The sequence below is a fragment of the Cetorhinus maximus genome, chromosome 32 (genome assembly GCF_964194155.1).
Source record: "Cetorhinus maximus chromosome 32, sCetMax3.hap1.1, whole genome shotgun sequence".
Lineage (NCBI taxonomy): Eukaryota > Metazoa > Chordata > Chondrichthyes > Lamniformes > Cetorhinidae > Cetorhinus > Cetorhinus maximus.
The window spans coordinates 9,404,958-9,425,906 of record NC_135910.1 but is presented as its reverse complement, the minus strand read 5'-3'; the positions used below and the strand labels follow the sequence as shown (position 1 = coordinate 9,425,906).

Sequence of the window (20,949 nt, the reverse complement as noted above, 5' to 3'; positions counted from 1 at the left end):
CAAAAACAGGTGGAAAACTCAGCCCTAGGATGCAGGCCATTGGGCCTAGGGAACTTGTCAGCCTCAATACAAAGGCCCCGGTTTTCGGGGAGTCGGGCCAACTTTGAAGGCCTCTAAAAATTGCAGTTTGGTCCCACTTCTAGGTCTCTTGTCCCATTTGGCCTGCGCAGCATAAGGGTGCAGGTAGCGAGCCTGCACACAGCATTCTCGCCCTTGCTGGCTCTATTGTGGAGGTGGGTGTTTCAGAGCCCCACAATTTTGTTGGAGCAGTGCCCATTTCATTAGGCATTGTGGTTCACGGCACCTCGGAGGAGTTGTGAACCATTGGGAAACCATAGTCCTGAGTGGAGAGCCTAAAGAAAACAGCTATCCAGCATTCCCTTTGAGAAACATTGTCCCTCTTACCTTCTCATAAAGCTGTAAATCAATCACAGGCAGTAAAAATTTCCTTGAGGAAACCTTGTTTAATGTTGTCAAAGTAACCATGCTAGCATTCAAAAAACTCTTCAAAGAAAGACCAAATTATTACAAGGTAATAAAGGTGTCAATCAAACACAGTGGCACTCCCCTGCAAGCTGTGTCACAGGGCTGAGTCCAGTAACCATTCTTGGAGCTTGGCTAAGCATTCATAATGAGGCTGTCTGGAAAGATGGATGTTTGACCATCTGTTGAACCTGCTTTTGTTCATGTAGTTGCCAGATTACCTCATTCTGAATATTCGGCTGAGCTCCAAGATTAGCGAATGGACTCAGCCCATTGAACCAGCTTGGAGAGCGCTAGCTTTGTTTGATTGACTTCTTTATTACCTGAGCTGCGTTTGAAGTTTTTTCAATGCCTGTTTGTTTATTTATACACAATTTAAGAGGTGTGAATTGGATTAAAGCTTTTTTATTGATATCTGATATCCTGGCTGTGCGTGATTGATACTTACATGAGTTTGTCAGATGAGTTTTTTTTTCAGTGGGGATTTTCAAAACCTGTTTGCTCACGTCAGCTTCAGGAGCATTTCAAAAACTTTCTCAACTTGCCAATTGGTTCCGTGCATGGAGGATAGTGTAAGAGCGAGTATAGAAAATTAATGGGGTTATGGAAGGGGAATGGTTGTGGAGGGGATGTATGAGGGCTTGGAGGGGACATGGGGAATAAGAGGGGGCATGTGTCATGGAGTGAGCATGGATATGGGGGTTCATGGAATGGGCACAGGATATGAGGGGGCATTGAATGGGCATGGGGGACATGAGGCATGGGGGGGTGTGGTTGGAAGTGTGAGGGCCAGAAAGCCTAACAGTGATGATTACAAATGGGCCTATGGGCAGAATTTATAGCTGATCGGGTGGGTGTGCGCCCGACCCATTCATGCGTAAAATGACGCTTGCGTCTGCTCCCGGGCCTGCCACCCCAACGAGGTAAAAATCCTGCCCTATGTCTCAATAAACGGACGTAGACCGTCTAAATTGTCAGCCTTGCTATCCGCCTGTTTCGGGCTTGCCTGTGGGAGCGCTGGGCCTGGCCCAGCTCCAGCCCTTGCTTGCCTCCCTGACACAAAAATGGGTGGGTGGCCTCCTCCAGTACACAGACGGGATCGTGGGTTTGGGAAAACTCCTGACTCCCTTCTCCTTGATGAAAATCCAGCCCTTAATACTTGTTTGAAGTCTCTGTCATTTCTTTGTTTCCTATTATTAATTCCCCAGTCTTATCCTCTAAGAGACCAATGTTTACTTTAGCTACTCTCTTCCTTTTTATATACTTGTAGAAGCTCTGGCTGTCTTTGTTATATTTCTTGCTCGTTTACTCTCATTTTCTTGAGGGCTAGGGAGGGGGATAAAAGAGTCAATGGCACAAGAGTGTGTAGAGACAGATGGACCTGGTGGTTCTTGTGCAAGATTTTGAAGGTGGGAGGGCATACTGAGAGAGCAGTTAGCAAAGCACAATGGATATTGGGCATCATAAAAGAGGCATTGAATTTAAAAGTAGGGAAGTTTATACTGAAACTTCTATAAAACTCTGGTTAGACCCCAACCAGAGTATTACGTCCAGTTCTGGTCACCACACTTTAGGAAGGGCCACACTATTGGGGGAGATGGTGGAATAGTGGTAATGTCACTGGTCTAGCAATCCAGAGGTACAGGCTAATCCTTTAGGGACATGGGGTCAAATCTCACCATGGCAACAAATTCAGTTAATTAATTTTCTGTAATTGAAAGCTACTCTCCGTAATAGTGACTATGAAGCCATCATTGATTGTCATAAAACCCCATCTGGTTCACTGATGTCCTTTAGGGAAGGAAATCTGCCTTCCTTGTCTAGTTTGACCTATGTATGACTCCAGACCCACAGCAACATGGTTGAAAGAATGGGTGAAAAAAAGGAAGCATGTGAGGAGGGTGGAGAGGAGGTTTATCATAAAGGCTCGTATGTATGTATATGTATGTTCCAGAATTTAACTACAAGATCAGTTTGGAGAAACTGGGGTGGTTCTTCTTGGAGCAAGGGAGATCGAGGGGAGGTTTGATAGAGGTGTACAAGATTAAGACAGGTTTAGATAAGGCAGACAAAGTACAGCTGTTCCCAGTAGCTGATGGTACAAGGACCAGGGGACATAGAATTAAGGTTATAGGCAAGAGATGCTGGACCTTGGTGGGGGGAGGTGAGTGTGAGGAAGAATTTTTTTACGTGACAAGTAGTAATGACCTGGGACTCAATGCCTGTGAGGGCAGTGGAAGCGGAGATGATCAATGATTTCAAAAGGAAATGGGGTGGACATGTGAGGAAAATAATTTGCAGGGCTACTGGGATAAAGCGGGGGAATCGGACCGACTGGATTGCTCTGCAGAGAGCTGACTTGAATTCTATGGTCCGATTGCTGCCTCTTGTGCTGCAGTCTCATCTTAAACACAAAACGGAGACTATGGATTGGAATAAGTTTAATCATTGCTGTAAACAATTGGAGAAAATCTTTGACAGGTTTTTCTCCCGCAATTATTCTGTTTACACTCTTGTGTAAACAGAACAATTCTAATTGTTCGAAACTTCTCCGTTTGGTAATTAGTTAGCACCCACAGTACCTTTGAATTGTGTTTTAAAAGTTGGAGTTTTCTTTTTCAGAATGACAAATACGACTTATCCATTTAGTATCGAACGTCTTTGAATTATTCTTTATGCTTTTTTTTTCAACTGGATTTTCAATGGTGGGATTTGCCTGTATTAATCTTTTAATACAGTGCATTACTTACGCAGAATTTCAACCAGTTGAAGTAAAGGAAGAGCGTGTGGATGAAACGGAGGTCAAACAGGAGATACAGCTGAGCAGAAAGAGGCCATACCCTGATCAAGGGCATGGATATTATGAATATAGAGAGGACAGGAGTTACAGTCGGTGAGTAACATTTAATGCTGTTTCTCCCCTCTGTTGAATGATTAAGTACATAAGATTGAGCTTGTCACCAGGACCATCCTTTCCATGAGTTGTGGATGGAGTTTTCAGTTCTTGCCTGGAGCTATTATCTGGGTTGTATGTTGTCTCTTTCACTTTATTGTTGAAGTCATAGGTGCTTCAATGTAATTGAAGAACATTCGAAAGGTATGATATAAACTCACCTTTTGTATTTTAATGGAAATCTAGATGGCAGTGGCAACAGTCATCCAATTGGTGTGAAAATTATGCCCAACAATATTGAAAAACCATTTTAAGATTAGTACTCTAAGTTCTTATTTCTCCTTCACATGCCACTATGCTGCTTGAGACGCTTCAAAAAATATTGTTTGGCGTCTTAGGTGGTTGCTATTCACAGCTCAGAGGTGAAAGTAAGATAAATCTAGGTAGGCTGATAAGTCATTTACTCTCAGGTGGGGGAACAAGTGCTGAAGAAAATACAAAAATTTGAGTAACATCAATGCCCAATCTATATTATGCTGATTGTATGTAAATTGTTAATCAGGTTACCTGTGGCCTGATTTATAACTGGAACATAAACTAATTCCTGAGGTGAATGTGCCCAAGGATCAAAGGTAGAAAAAGTGTGGAACATTCAATTGTGTCTGTGTCATTATTGATGTGCACCTCACTTTGTGTAGCAAGGGTACTCAGCTGAAAGAGCTACAGCTGAAGTGAGCGTATTGCTGGTTTGGTCCAAGTTAACTTGACTAAACAATACAAAAGTTTCCTGATGAGGCAGCAGTCAACACTAAATCAACAGTCTTAACGTTGAAGAGACTGGTAGGAAAGGAGCTGTATTTTCCATTATATGTGCTGTAATTGATGTCTGCTTGAAACTGTTTTGGGTGCAAAATATCAATGGTGCTCACTGAATTATTGACTGAGAAAAACCTAGCTTTATGCATAAAGAAAATTATTGGAGAATTGATATGAAGGTAAATTAATGTTTCTGCCTGTGAACCATTGTCTGGTTAACGAGGTTAAACAACAGTATTTTGCTTTTCCATAGAGCAAAGTCTCCCCAGCCACCTGCAGAGGATGATGAGGAAGACTTTGATGAATCATGTGTGACCATTGACACTTGTAAGTATTAAGCAATGTCTTTGTAACAAACTATTTTCAGGGTAATCTGAACTGGTTTGACTTGATTATGTTCTTGTTTCCCTGTCTTACATTTTTCCATGTTTTCCATCCTAGATAACTGTGATCTGCACTTTAAAGTGGCTAGAGACCGCTTGAGTGGCTACCCCTTGACTATTGAAGGATTTGCATATCTGTGGTCAGGAGCACGAGCAACATATGGGGTCAACAAGGGGAAAGTTTGTTTTGAAGTTAAGGTACTTACATTTTTCTTTGAGGGCATGGAATTTCCCTTTATCTTTTTCTCCCCGTACACGTCTCTTAAGGCCACGGAACTCTAGCTAGGCAAGTGAGCTGCTGCTAGGCCTGTGCCAGTACTGCTCATGAACCACTTGCTAGGATGTACTTTATAGTATCCTTATAGGACACCCATTCGTCTTTCCTGCACCAATGGTAATTCACCTGCTCTTTGCTCACTGACTCTAGCAGTGCCATGGAAATTGGGAATTTGAGGTTGTAGGGTTGGAGTCACGTCATGCATACCCATATTGCATGTTGGGACTACATCTGCAATGCCCCTGTTGTGCTGCATTATGATGGCTTGACTTTAAACTTGCCCTGTACAGTAGCCAGACTGTAAAAGAAACAGTTGCAGGTGTTTTATTTTTGTGCACATTAAGTGCATCTTCCTGAAGGTTTACCTTTGCCAATTGAGTCCCCATGTTATTCCTAGAAAGGCAAAAAACCCCATATAATTTAATGATTTTCATATGCTGGAAGAAATAGTCGATTGATAGTGCAGAACTGGAGTATTGCTGAAGAAAGAGGCATACTGTTGAGGCTTTTCATCTTTCATTCATCAGGACAGACACAAGAATGCCATTTCAATTAAGTTTCAAAGGGAACAACAATTTATACTGCATGAGAAAAGAGTGCTTATTGCTTAGCAAGTGGACTTTGGTCGAGGTATTACCATGGGGAATGCACGAGGGACCAGTTATCCCCCAAGCTTTTGTTTAAATTTAAAAAAAAGGCAAGTTGACTCTGGTTAGCTGAGGTGTTGCTATGGGGAATGCACCAAGGAACTGTTGTTCCCCCATGCTTTTTGTTTAATTGAAAAAGGCCTACAGTCTGGGCATATTCTTTCTGTGTATGAATATATGTAGCTTCTAGTAAGCTTAGGTGAGCCATGTTGTGAGCCCAGCTGATAATCTTAAATTGACTTAGTGTGAATCTTAGCACACTCATGAATGTTCAGTAAGTGCTGTCCAGTCGTGGAATCACATCTAATATTGGATGCTGTTTTGAAGCATGGGCTGGTTGAATATGCATGTAGTATCTGAATTTCAGTGCTGGCATGTTGCCAGATATGTAGGCTGTGCATTGCAACGACTGGTGGTTCATATCAAACAGCATGTTCTTTTGCCTGTTCGCAACAGGCAGAGTACATGTCTCAATTTTTTTTCAGCATTACTGAGGGAACCACTTCAACAACGGCACCTGAATTGCCAAAGCAGCTTTGATGTAGTGATAGGTTTTCAGCAGGGAAGTGGGACTCGGGCAAAGTTATATCAAAGGAATAGGTTTTGAGGAGCCTTTAACAGATCAGGAGAGATGTAGCATGGTGGAAAGTTTTGGGAAGAAATTTGCATGTAGTGTGAAAGGTGCTTTGCTGAGCTAAGAGGAAAGACTTGTATCTGAAGAGCAGAAGGTCTGAAAGAGGTTGCAGTGATTGTGTTCAACAAGGCCAAGGAGTGGTTGTAAGGAGGATTTTGAAATCTGCGCTTAGAGGGGCAGGGACCCAGCATTGGTCAGTGTGGTCTTAAGCATATAAGCGACATGGCTTTGCCAGCAATGAAGATGAGTCAGGGGTTTAGTGGGATGACCTAGGGTTTGGAGATGGGCAATGCTTCAGAGCTGGAAGTGGTTAAACCATGTTGATGAGAATTGAAGCTCTGTTTAGGGCAGTGGCAGGGCAGTGTGAGGGGATATGTAAATTCTGTTTTGGTCTGATTGAGCAGGTGCATTTGGGGTAACCACAGCTTGATATTTGCAAATGACAGGACAGCACAACAGCAGTTGTGAAATTACGTATTCTGCATCTAGATGTAAAGCAAAACAGCATTGATACTGATCGAACGTCACATTAATCTGGCCAATATGTTATGTAAAAATGAACACACTTTAGCAAGGGTAGGATTTCATGAATGGATTCTTAAGTTGACTTGTCCCTTTTGTAGTTGTACATGGAAAGAGGTGTCTAGGCAAGCTGTGAGAACAAAGGGTTACAAAGGTTCTATTGCAAGACCCACAGTGACTGGTGTAGCTTTTTCACCGCCTGCATGGAATGGAAATTTCCTCATGCCCTCTTTCAGGTTCCTAAGGAACATTCCCAAAATCTTAGGAGCAAAAAGAAATATTGGGCCAAACCCTTCAAGGAGTGGCAATCACCATTGGATTTCCACTCTGCTCCTATTTGCTTACCTTGCACCGCAGCTCCGCATTTCTCGCCGGGATGTCTGAACCGGACCTTCTCAGAAATGTGGAGCATGCCTGTTTTAGTAGTCCTTCCTTGTAGTGCAGGATCATCAGGGGAAGCCAAGCCATGCCCCATTTTTACAGCACTAGGTGCCATATTCTGGTAAGTTTAAAGGCCTTAGAGCCACTTTGAGAAGTTACTGAGATAAAGTAACTTGTGATTGGATGAGGGGATAGGGTGGCAGGTGGGTGGGTGAGGGGGTAGGGTGGGTCGGTGGTGGGGGAGGGGGCACAGTCAGGAGGGGTAGCCGGGCGGGAGGTATAGTTACCCAGGAGTTAAAACTCGTTTTAATCCTCCTAATGTTTCCTGGACGCCTATTTTAGTAAATGAGTTGGAACCATCCAAAGTCTCCGACAAGACTTTCGGAGCGTTCCAGATGCAGAGAAATTGCCCATTGGAAGTCCAAACTTCCCGACCCTGGAGATTGTAAGTCCTAGGCTTATTTCTTTGCTCTGTTTATCAAGAAGGCTTTCTTCTGGACAACCTTGCTCTCTACATTGCTCAATTCCTTTATTAGATGTTGTACAGGTGGGTTATTGAGACTCTGGTAACTAAACCGCATTTCCTTTCTTCAGTGATGCTCCTTTCAGCTTGCAACTTAAATCCTTGTCTAGATGATTAGGAAATTTCTCTGTTGAAATTAAGACTGACTGACTATCCCTTGCAATGCAGTCATGGTAATCCTGGCATTCTGTACAAATGAGCACCAATGCTAAACTTGTGGACTGTAAATCGGGTATTAAAGCCTGAATGGACTCCAAAGCGAAACAGAGCGAGATTGTATCCTCCTCTAATCTGCTCTTCTTTGCATTGGTGTCCAGTTTACACCATTTCCCTAGTGTGATGATGGCATCCACCTGTCTCGGGAGACCAGGGACTCTGTCTAGAGCGTATGTCACTTCTGGATTGATCATCGTCTGCTGTGGCTGTAGAGATTTGTGAGTGGCAGACCCTTCTGCAGCTAGCACAGATGAATTGCGTTGGTTCGGGGTCGACTGATTTTTTTTTCAGTGGGCTCTCTTTTCTGCCATCTGGTGGTTTGTTTTCCCCTCTGCTTTTTCCATCACTTTCCTGTTTGTCTCCAGGTACTCTGGTAAGCAGCAAGGATTTCCCATGACCGACTTCAAACCCGATCAACTTGTTGTCTTGCTTACAGACATCCTTATACCGCAGACTTGGGCGACCTGTTGGCCTCGTGCTGATAGCAAGCTCACTAGAAGAGCCTGTCTTTGAGGATATGGCCGTCATCCATTTGGCTCATGACCCAGCCAACAGTGTTGCCACTGACTCGAGAGCAAACATGCTGGTGATCCTTGCATGCTGGTGTGCTTCCACATAAGGCACTCTGCCTTGCCAGGAGCTGTCCAGTATTTGTCTGGAGCAGCAGAGATGGAAGCTGTTCAGCTACTTTTCTTGGCTTGCGTAAGTTGTCCATGCTTCACTACTGTAAAGGAGGATGCTGAGAACACCAGCCTGGCACACATGGAGCTTTGTACTTTTGGTTAGTTTGCTGTTGACCCACACTTGACTTCTCAACTTTGGCATGACAGCGGCAGCCTTGGCAATCCTGGTGCTAATTTCAGCGTCTAGGGTCAGGTTGCTAATAGTTGTTGATCCAAGACATGTGAAGCAGTGACCTCCAGAGGACCAACCAGAGGTTGTCGATATTGATGGAAGGTGGGGTCTCTAAGTCTTGCTCCATAACTTTGGTCTTCCTGATGCTGATTATCAGTCCAAACTCTTTGCAAACCTAGGAGAACTGCAACTGTTGCAAGAGAACTTCAGCATGGGATACCAGCGTGATGTCATCAGCAAACAGCAACTCAAGGACTAGGAAACTACGCACTTTGGTCTTGGCGTGTAGCCTTGCTGAGTTGAACAGCTCGCCACCAGCTCTGGCATGCAGGCAGACACCATCATTTGAGTCGCTGAAAGCGTACACTGGCAGCAGAGAGAAAAATATGCCAGAGAGTTGGCACCAGGATGTAGCCCTGCTTTAGCCCACTGCTGATCTTGAAAGATGTTGCTTCATTGTAACTGACAAAATTGTACATCTTCTCGTGGAAGGAAGAAATGACACCCAGGAGTCCAGAGGGGCAGCCTATTTTCTGCAGCAGTTTAAAGACCCTGTCTCTGCAGATGAGATTGAAAGTGTTGATGAGGTCTATGAAGGCAATGTAGAGTGGTCTGTTCGTGGCACTTCTGTAACTGCTGAAGTGAGAAAATCATGCCAGCTCCAAAACCACACTGAGTCTCAGGGTAGATACGTGATGCCAGGGTCTGCAATCTGGTGTGACCAATGTGAACAAAGACTTTCCCCACAATATTTAACAAGGAGATGCCTTGGTAATTGTTGCAGTCACTGCGAACTCCCTTGTTTTTGTGCAAAGTGACTATATTTGCATTGCGCATGTCTTGAGGCACAGAAGTTCATGGAGGTGCTGCAGCAGCATTGGCTTTCCACTTTTGATGATCTCAGGTGGAATGCAGTCATTTCCTGGGGCTTTACCAGTGGCCTTGTTGAGCCCTATGGTGGTGGGTTTGCTGTCCAGCTCCTCCATGACAGGAAAGTCTGGAATGGCACTGAGAGCTTCTTCAGTGACAACCTTCTCCATTGTGTAGAGTTCAGTCTAGTACTCCACACACCTTTCCATCTGCTTGCTAGGTTCAGTGATGATCATCCCTGTCTTTTGTCTTCAAGGGGTCTCATTTGGTTGCTTCTGGGCCTGTTGCTTTCTTGATTCCTTCATATATCATTCTTGCATCCCCAGATTCAGCAGCAAATTGTATGTAGTTGCAGAGTTTCACCAGTATTGATTGGTGCACTGCTGAGCAGACTGCTAAGACTTGGTTCTGGGAGCTCTGAGAGCATCTAGATTTTGTTTGCTGGGGCCTTGCTTGTGGTTTATGAGGGCTCTCCTCTTGGTTGCAGTAACTGGCTCCATTTCAGTCCAGTAAGCCTCAAACTACGCAGTGAGTGCAGAACTATAGATGGTGTTGCGCAGATGATCCCACTTTGACCCTGCACTCTGGCTTTGGGCATTGTTGTCTGAAAGGACCTGGTCAAGGATGTTGAGAAATTCCAGGGTCCTTTCTGGGTTAGTGGCATGGCAAGTGTTGATCCGAGGATGACCTTTCTTCTTGGAGTGGTACAGTTTCCTTGAATGAAGCCTGCCCTTATTACATCCCAGGGAGTGGTCAGTGTCAGTCAGCGATGTGATAACTGAGTGATGAGGACACTGTTGAGGGTGGTACTTCTGGTGAAGATAAGATCCAGCTGGTGCCAGTGGCATGATCTCGAATGTCTCCAGGACACTTTGTGACACAGCTTGGTTTGGAAGTAGCTGTTCGTCACAGAGCCCATGGCAACAGCATAGCTCCAGCAAACTCTGTCCATTTTAGTTCATCATGCTGATTCCCTGGTGCCCTATGCATGTTGGCCAAGCTGGGTAGGCACCCACCCTTGCCCTGACACCCGTCTCTACCCACCTTGTGCCTATGTAAACTACGAAGCCAGAGTTTCCTCTCCAGGGTACAGGTTTGGGCAAATAGTATGGAAACCCTGAGTTGCCCAAGCACCAGGAACCTCTTTTCTCCACCCCACACCACCCCCACCCCCAATTTTGGGCATTGCTACGATTGTCCGAAGGAAAGGATAAAACCAGTACTATTTGTTACCAGCTCTGCTGCAGGAGTTGCTGAAAAGCTGACTGCTAGATGACAGATTACTGTCTATGGGACTTCACTGTGGATTTTCTGTCAGGGTTTACTTCCTTATCCTTCTTTTCTCCTTTGGCAGTGAGGCTATTTACCCATAGCTGGAGATCTGGGTTGTGGGCACCAGGGCATAACCATGTACCCGTCGGCCTGTATACTGTGTGTGTGGGGGCCAGGCCTCTTCTGAGTCCCCTGTAGTTTAGCCTGGGACTGCAAAGTACCTGGTTTACAAGTGACACTACAGACAGGCACCATATCGGGCTTGCAGATGAAGAGGCTATGTAGTGGTGGAAGAGCCTTATGCACGATAGTTGTACTGCTAGCCAGCGGTGAGAGCTGAAAGCAAGAGGTGACAAGCAGACTCACCACTACGTTAACACACTTGATGCACCACATCACCTGGAGAAATACACATCAGCCGGAGACATGGTGTAGTATTCAGCCAAGGAAACACTTTTTGCACTAGCACTGAGAATTCAGTTTTTGCCACTAAAGTCAGAAAATTCCATTGAATTCCTTATAGAGAACAGATTCACACAACGCATCAGGAAGTTTAAACCCTTTATTAGTTGGTGCCCTGCTAGGATTTATTTCTTTAACCAAGTAAGCTTACTAATTCTTACTGAGTTCACATAACACAAGAAATAGGAGCAGGAGTAGACCATACAGCCTATTGTGCTTGTTCTGCCATTCAGTATGATCAGGGCGGATCCTGGGCTTGAACTTCAATTTGCTGCCTGCTGCCCATATCCCTTCATTCTCTGAGAGACCAAGAAACTATCTCAGCCTTAAATATATCAAGGATGACCTTTCTTTATTGCACTCGAAGAACAGCTGCATTCCAAATTGCTCTGAAGATTTACAGAGAACTTTGACCGTGGGATTTTTTACTTTACTGCCTCCTGTAATGTGTTTGTGAGGCTTGAGTGAGGAAGTGCAGCAGAAAAGCCAAGTACGCGAAGAGTTACTGTCAAATGCAGCCCGTCCTTGTGTGCTTTAACTCTTTGCCTAATTGCCAACTGCACTTTGACCTCTCTGAAAATTTGGATCAATTACAGGCAGAATATAGAATGTTGCCTTTTGTCTAAAGATGCTCTAGCTGATGCATCTGATTTTAAATTAATATACAATAAAGTCCCACTTTTCGTGACTTTCTTGTTTGTGTTTTCACTTACCTGCGCTTTGTACTTTGTACACCGCATCGCCCATTGCGTGGGCAATGTTCGCTTATCCGCGTTTGAAATGCCTGAATCTCTGCACTGATTCTTTGACAGGTACACCTTTTGAGCACAACTCGAGGGTGGGATCCATTAATTTACTATGAGAGAGTAGAAATAGACTAGATATTAGATGATTTGTCTTTTCTCAGAGAGTAGTGAGGCTCCGAGAATAGTGAATATAATGCAGGCTGGTGTAGGTGCTGACTCTCCAAACACTTTCAGAGGGAACTGGACTAGTTCTGGTCGAGGACAGAAATCACATAAAACAGAGTGCAAGTGTCTTTATAAACCTTTGTAATCCTTGGTCCATGTGACCATCTTGGCTGGTTTCAGTGACCTGAGGGGGGTGGGGGGAATAGGAGATGAATTTTCCAGGATTTATTTTACCCCTTGTTGGCCCTGAGTTTTTCTCTTTTTCATTGACCGTGATTTTTAAATGGATTGCGAATAAAACTGCCAGTCCTGGAAACTGGAAACAAAAAAAGCAAAAATGTGGAGTATACACAGCAACTTCAGTGAAGAGAAACACAGCTTTTTGTAGAGTACTGTAACTGCCTAATCAATGCTGCCCTTGCAAGGCTGGAACCTATCCAATTGAGTCCTGTTCAAAAGCCTGTTTCTCCTTCATGATTTCGTCGTTAGCGAGGCTTCATGGGAATGTAGCCCCCGTGAGCAGCAGGACTTTACTGTAACTTAGCCTGCCTTAGTTTAAAGTAATATTCTGGATTCATCTTCTCCAAGCCTTTTAATATATTTTATAGAAAATTTTGAGTGCTCTCAATCTTAAAAAGTTCTCTAGGCTTCAAAGATTCATCCTGTTTAAACTTGTATCTCTGACCAGTACAATATTCAGCATATCTTTGGTTGAATTGTTTTGTTTATCATCCATGCTTTGTATTAGTCTTTTCAATTACTCCATCAGGTTGTTCAGTCATTGACGGTGACAAGGCTACTTTTACTCGTGGATCCTTTTTGAATCTCTTTCTGTTAATTTTATTCCATTTATTTTGTTCTGAGCTGTGCTCACTTCACAAAATAACCAATGCTTTCAGTATTAAGGGTCTACTTCTATCACCAGATTATATGAATGATCCAATCCTTTCACAAATTCTTAACTGCAATCTCTGTTTCTTCTGCTAAATGATTGCTATTTGCAAATTTGACAGTCTTGCACTTTCTTTCAGTATATAGGTCACTTAGTAAAGTGTCTTTAAAATGCCCCAAGGTGCTTTCACAGGAGCTTTATCAGATAAAATTTGGTATAAGCCACATAGAGATAGTAGGACAGGGGACCAAACACTTAGTCAAAGAGAGATGTTTTAAGGAGTCTTAAAGCAGGAGATATGGGTGAAGATTTAGGAAGGAAATTCCAGAACTTGTGCTTGGGCAACTGAATGCATGGTTTCCAATAATAGTGCGGTGGAAATTGGAGACTGTCAAAATTGGCACCATCAATGGTGCTATCGAGCTGCACTGGCTTACCAATAACCTGGACACCCGATGCTTAGTTTGGGACCCTCCAGGACCACAGGACTCCAGAGCTCATTATAGCCTTGCTCCAAACATGGACAAAAGAGCTGAATTTCAGAGGTGAGGTGAGAGTGACTTATCTTGATATTAAGGCAGCATTTGGCTTAAGTCACAGCCTAGAGGTCATACTTAAGTACAGAGGGAAGTTGGTTGTGGAGGCCAACCATCACTTCTGCGGGATATCACCACACAGGTTCCTCACTGCAGTGACCAAGGCCACTCACCTTCAGCTGCTACATCAATGACTTCCCCTCCATTTTAAGGTCAGAAGTGGAGATGTTTGATGATCTCCATTTGTAGCTCCTTCGATAATGAAGCAGTCTATGCCCGCATGCAGCAAGACCTGAACAGCATTCCAGCTTTGGCTGATGTGTGGCACAAATGTTACTTGCCACTTAAGTGCCATACAATGACCATCTCCAATAAGAGAGAGTCTACCCATTTCCCCATGGCATTCAATGGCATTACCTACCATCAATGTCCCGGGGCTACCATTGACCAGGTACTTAACAGGACCAGCCATATAAATAATGTGGCTACAAGAGCAGGTCAGAGGCTGGGTAATTCTGCAGCAAGTGACTCACCACCTGATTCCCCAAAGCCTTTCTACCAGCATCAGGGAAGGAATATGCTACTCTTGTTTTGCTGAGTACAGTTCTAACAACACTCAAGAAACTCAACGTCATTCAGGACAAAGCAGCCCACTTGACTGGGACCCCATCTACCACCCTAAACTTCAAAGTGAGCAACTCTTGAGTTGTACAGAGCTTTGATTAGTCCCCATCTGGAGAGCAACTTTCAGTGTTGGACACCAAACCTTGAGAAAGAAGTTACCCTCTGAGGGGGTAAATTGCAGATTCACCAGAATTATACCAGGACTTAATAGGTCAAATTATATGATCAAGTTGAATAAACTTGGTTTCTATTCTCCTGAGTACAGATGGTTGTGGGGTGGTCTGACGTTTTATAGTTTACTATACATTAACTAGTATTATGGACCATTTGGACCTTTCTGCTTGCAAGATGCTTACAGTGTATAAGGAGCGTCATGGACATTGTCAGGAACCATGACCTCTTGAAAATATATTCGATGAGATTCTCCCTATTTGTGACCTGGGTCAAACCTCGTGATTCAGTGACTGGTTGAGCCATTCAGTCCGGGAAATGCTAAAGGTACAATCACTGTTTTCTGCTGAGTTGATCTCGGCTGAGGCACTGTAGCTGACCTAAGCAACTCTGATGTTAAAGGTAGAATTTTGATTAGGGTACCCATTTCCATTTATTATCCAGTGACCCTGGCTGAAAGTGCTTGTGTTTCAGATTTGTGAGAGCAGTGGCTGTGAAGGCCCTGCGGTTGAATAGTCTGATGCACCCCATTCAGTCTAATGCTGAAGTAATAGATCCCTGGCTGAGATAGGTGGAAAGTGATTGATTGGCAACTGTGGACCCATACTCCAAGCAGGGCTAAGTATATTCAGGTGACCGGTGAAAAGAATCAATTTTCTTGCTAGGGGATGTATAGTAAAACAATTTTGCAAAAGCATCTAATGTCCTTTGATTATTATATTTGGACAGCTGAACTATAGAAACAAAAGTTTTAGCATTCATATTGTCTACTGAATTCAGGCCCTTCTCAGAGTCTCATTATCTCACTTGGACTTCAAGTAGGACTTAGGATCTAATGCTTGTTATACGAACATACAAACAAGGAACAGGACTAGGCCATTCAGTCCCTCGAGCCTGCTCTGCCATTTTATAAGATTGTGGTGATCTGATTGTAACCTGAAATCTGCATCCCACCTACCACCGATAACCTATCACCCCTGTGCTTACCAAGAATCTATCCACCTCTGCCGTAAAAATATTCAAAGACTCTGCTTCGACTACCTTTTCAAGAAGAGAGTTTCACTCAACCCTCAGTGAAAAAATTACACCATCTGTTTTAAATGGGCGACCCCTTATTTTTACACAGTGACCCCTAGTTCAAGGTTCTTCCACAAGAGGGAACATCCTCGCCACATCCACCCTGTCAAGACCCCTCAGGATCTTATATGTTTCAATCAAGTGACCTCTTACTCTTCTAAACTCCAGCGGATACAAGCCTAGCCTGTCTAACCTTTCCTCATAAGACAAGCCACCCATTCCAGGCATTAGTCAGGTAAACCTTCTCTGAACTGCTTCCAACGCATTTACATCCTTTCTTAAATAAGGTGACCAACACTGTACACGGTACTCCAAACATGATCTCAATAGTGCCCTGTACAACTGAAGCATAATCTCCCTCCTTTTGTATTCAATTCCCCTTGCAATAAATGATAACATTGTATTAGCTTTTCTAATTACTTGCAGTACTTGCATATTAGTTATGATGTCTGTGGCAGTATTGTTTTAAAGAAAAACTACTTGTGTTTATTTTTTGTAGATTCATGAAGAGATTTCAGTTAAGCACCTCCCTCCGACTGAGCCCGATCCCCATGTGGTTCGTGTTGGTTGGTCACTTGATTTATGCAGTACCCAATTAGGTAAGAAAATTTGTCTCAACCTTTTGAGGTGCCATGTTTATACTTATTGTATCGAATTTGGATCATGATTAGCTCTGCAAAGTTTATGCTTTTCCGCTATCGTGGGTGGTATATAATTAGTTACTTAGATTACATGGCATGGATGATGCTGTGGTTTGGCAAGTGTGTTGTATTGGCAGGTTTTACAGTTTCTTTCATCTCCTTTCTGTAAAGCTAGAATTGAAACAAAGAGAATTGAGCTTTAAATGTGTAGTAGTTTTCAATTTGAACCAATGTTTTCATGCACGGGTTGTTCAAAAATCATTTTTATGAAGAATTTTCTGTAATAAAAGTTGAAACAACAACTCTTAATTGACTTGCAAATGGGTTGTAATGCTCTATTATTTGTGTTAAAATTTGCAACTACCTGTCACTTTAAAAACTTCAAGAACTTGGGCCTGACTCCTTGAGTTGGACTCGGTTGGAATCGCTTTAATCTTTTGGAAGAAAGACTCGTTGGAAGAAAGACTTGCTTTGAGGAGGCAGAGAGTAGCTATTTTGGAGAAGATTGCTTATCGCAGTGGGAGAGAAATCGTTTGTAATGTTTTGAAAGCTGTTTTTCTAGAACCTTTTCTCAAAATCATGTCCTCCTTATGCCCTCTGAACCAAAGCTGAACCTGTCACCTTGTGTTTTAGTCCCTACACTCCCCTGTGAGATTTTCCTGTTGCTGGTTTGTTCTTGTTCTTGTTCTCATTGCATAAAAATGAAGAAAAATCCTTTCTGGAACCTGGTGAGACGATTGGGATTGAGTGACGGAGATAGAACCTCATTTTTTTGGTGAGAGTCAGTCCCGAGAACTTAAGCTTCTTTGCTAAAATGAAGTGTGCATGTAGAAAAATGCATTTACTGTTCTACACTTTAATCTGCTCACCTTCCAAGGCCCCAGCTGTGTAAAATTCCCTAACACAGTAAGGGTTTATCCTCTGAATCCTTTGGTATCGTCACTGTTGGCAGCTGCTGAAAGAGAAGATCATATTTGTGTTATTCGACAGGTCATAGGAAGACAGGACTAAGGAGCAGGAATAGGCTGTTTGGACCTTTGAGCCTGCAGCATCATTCAATAAGATCATGGCTGATCTGGTGTGCTTCCCTCCACCCCCCCGCCCCCAATAATTCTTGACTCCCTTGCCTACCAAAAATTTATCTAACTCAGCCTTGAATAACTTCAATGACCCTGCCTCCACTACTTTCTGGGGAAGAGAATTCCACAGACTAACAACCCTCTGAGAGAAAAAAAATCTTCTTCACCTCTGTCTTAAAAGGGAGACCTCTTATTCTTAAACTATGTCCCCTAGTTTTAGTCTTCCCTCATAAGAGGAAACATCCTCCAGGTATCCATGCCATCAAGCCCCCTTCAGACCTTAAGACCTCTCATTTTTCTAAACTCCAATGGGTATAAGTCCAACCTATTGAACCTTTCTTCATAAGATAAGCCCTTCATCCTAAGTATGAGTCAAGTGAACCTTCTCTGAACTGCTAAAGCAGTTATTTTTTTCAAAAGTTTTTTTCAAAACTATATAGTACTCCAGATGTCTCACCAAGGCCCTGTACAGCTGCAGTAAAACTTCCCTACTTTTATAATCCATTCCTCTTGCAATAAATGCCAACCTTCCATTTGCCTTCCTAATCACTTGGTGATTCTAAATTTTTGATTCTTGTACGAGGACATCCAGATCCTTCTATACCACCGAGTTCTGTAATCTTTCTCCGTTTAAATAGTATGCCATTTTTCTATTCTTCCTGCCAAAATGGAGAAGTTCACATTTACCCATGATATACTCTGCCAATTTTTTGCCCTTTGCAAACTCTATCCCCTCTTGACAACTTGCTTTCCTACCTATCTTGGTGTCATTGGTAAACTTAGCTACCATACGTTTGGTCCCTTCATCCAAGTCATTGATATAGATTGTAAACATTTGCGGACCCAGATCCCTGTGGCACTCCATTAGCTTGCCAATCCAAAAAAGCCCCATTTATCTCTACTGTCTGCTTCCTGTTAGCTAATCAATCTTTTAGCCACGCTAATATGTTACGCCCTACACCGTGTGATCTTAGATTGTGGAGTAACCTTTGATGTGGCACCTTATCAAATGGCCTTTTGGAAATCCAAGTACATCACATCTACAAGTTTCCCTTTATCCAAGTTGAATATTACTTCATCAAAAAAACTTTAATAGATTAGTTAAACACAATTTCCCTTTCATAAAGCTATGTTGGCTCTGCCTGATCACATTGTGATTTTCCAAGTATCCTGCTATAACCTCTTTAGTAATGGATTCTAGCACTTTCACTATGACAGATATTAGGTGAACTGGTCTATAGTTTCTTGCTTTGTGCCTCCCTCCTTTCTCGAATAAAGATGTTACGTTACCTATTTTCCAATCCACTGGGACTGTTCAGAATCTAAGGAATTTTGGGAGATGCATCTGCTATCTGTGTCACCACTTTTAAGACCCTGGGGTGGAGGCCATTCGGTCCTGCCTTTGTCTTATACTCTTCTTTCTGCCTCTTTATTATCTTTTTAGTCATTCTTTGCTGGTTCTTAAAATCTGTCTAATCCTTTGACCTACCACTAATCTTTGCAGATTTGTACAGTGTTTCTTTCAATTTAACGCTATCCTTAACTTCCTTTTTAAATCACAGATGATGCATCTTTCTCAAAGAACCTTTTTTTCACTGGGATAAATCTTTGCTGAGAGTTAATAAATATTTCCTTTAAAGTCTGCCACTGCAATTCTAATGTCCTACCTTTTAACTTAGTTTTCCATTTCACCTTCATACCCTCATAGTTACCTTTTATTTAGGTTTAAAACACTACTCACGGACCCACACTTCTCCCTTTCAAACTGAGCATGAAATTCTATCGTGTTGTGATCGGTATCACCTGGAATCTCCTTTACCATGAGGTTAATCCTGACTCGTTGCACGTTACCAGGTCTAGGATAGCCTGTTCCCTGATTGGCTCTAGAATATACTGCTCTAAGATATTGTCCCAAAAACATTCTATGAACTCATTTTCCAGGCTCCTTTGCCAATTTGATTTGTCCAATCTACATGTAGATTAAAGTCACCCATGATTATTGTGGTACCTTTCCTACATACCACATTTATTCCTTCCTATATACTCTGGCCTACTGTGTAACTACTGTTAGGAGACCTATAAACTACTCTCAGAAGTGACCTCTTACCATTACTATTTCTTATCTCTACCCAAACTGACTCTACATATTTCTGTTTCAAGCTAAGGTCATCTCTCAGTACTGAACTAATGTCATCCTTAATTAACAGACCTAACCCGCCATCTTTTCCTAACTTCTTGTCATTCCGATATGTCAAATACTCTTCAACATTCAGGTCCCAGCCATGGTCACCTTTCAACCACATCTCTGTAATGCCTATCAGGTCATACATATTTATCTTTATCTCTGCTAACAATTCATCCCTTTTGTTACAAATGCTGTGTGCATTCAGATACAGGGCCTTAAACTCTTTTTAAACAATTTTTGCAATCTCGGGTCTTATCTGCTGGTGTACTCTTGCGATTGGATGTTCTGTCCCTTCCTGTCACACTCTGGTACTCATTACCCAAATTGCTGCCCTGCTCTGTATCTTCTCTCACATGACCCCTTCTCCCAATATTTAATTGAAAGCTGTCAATGATGCCCTAGTTATACGATTTGTCAGAATAGTGGCCCCAGCACGTTTCAGCTGTAGACTGTCCCGACTGCACAGCTCCCACTTTCCCCAGTACTGGTGCCAGTGCCCCATGAACCGAAACCCATTTCTCCCACACCGTTCTTTGAGCCACATGTTCATCTCGCTAATCTTATTTATCCTACGCCAATTTGCTTGTGGCTCAGATAATAATCCTGAGATTATTACCCTTGATATTCTGCTTAAATTTAGCCCCTAGCTGCTCATACTCCCTCAGCAGAACCTCTTTCCTAGTTCTATCTTTCCATCTGTGTCATTGGTACCTACGTGGACCATGATAACTGGACCTTCCCCCTCCCACTGCATGTTCCTCTCCAGCCCTGAGCAGACGTCCTGAACCCTAGCACTGGGCACTACCACTCCATTCCTATTTATTCCCCCCCCCCCCCCCCCCCCCCCGATTGACCATAGTGCCATGGTCATTTTGCCTATCCACCCTGCAGCCCCTGCTCTCATCCAAACGAGCTGAAAGAACCTCAAGCCTATTGGACAATTGCGAGGGCTGAGGCTCCTGCACTCCTGCCTACTGGGTCCCCTCACCCGCCTCACTTGTAGCCACACCCTCCTGTCCCTCACCACTAAACAAATCAGAAGACCCTATCTTAAGATGATGATTGACTTATGGAATAAAGTATCCAGGTAACTTTCCCCCTCCCTGATGTGTTGCGGTGTCTGCCACTCAACTTCCAGCTCAATGACTCTGAACCGAAGCTTCTCAAGCCGCAGACACTTACTGCAGACATTTTTTGCCCTGGATCACACTGACACCCAGAAGCTCCCACATTCTGCAATCGCAACATATCACCTGCCCTGCCATCCTTAATGTATTTTAATTAGCTAATTTATTTAACAATTTGTTTATTTATTTCTCTTTTTGTATTTTGTTTAGTGCCCCTCATTACCACCACTTACTTAGGGGAAGGCGATGGCGTAGTAGTATTGTCGCTGGACTAGTAATCCAGAGACCCAGGGTAATGCTCTGGGGACCCACGGCAGATGGTGGAATTTGAATTCAATAAAAATCTGGAATTAAAACTCATAGATAACCATGAAACCATTGTCGATTGTTGTAAAAACCCATCTGGTTCACTAATGTCCTTTAGGGAAGGAAATCTGTCCTCCTTACCTGGCCTGGCCACTCCAGACCCACA

General features: G+C 43.2%; 1 protein-coding gene across 2 annotated transcripts in view; it reads left to right on the top strand.

Annotated features, from left to right (window-relative positions):
* The window catches only part of LOC144671390 (heterogeneous nuclear ribonucleoprotein U-like protein 1), an 80,816-nt gene that overhangs the window by 24,847 nt on the left and 35,020 nt on the right, over nt 1–20,949 (top strand). Inside the window, exons 3-6 of one of the 2 annotated variants that reach the window (XM_078533277.1) lie at nt 3,238–3,376; nt 4,446–4,519; nt 4,634–4,773; nt 15,945–16,044. In XM_078533277.1, coding sequence (XP_078389403.1) covers nt 3,238–3,376; nt 4,446–4,519; nt 4,634–4,773; nt 15,945–16,044 — 453 coding nt within the window. Of the gene's footprint in view, nt 1–3,221; nt 3,377–4,445; nt 4,520–4,633; nt 4,774–15,944; nt 16,045–20,949 lie in introns of both variants that reach the window. The other variant, XM_078533278.1, reaches the window with a different exon arrangement.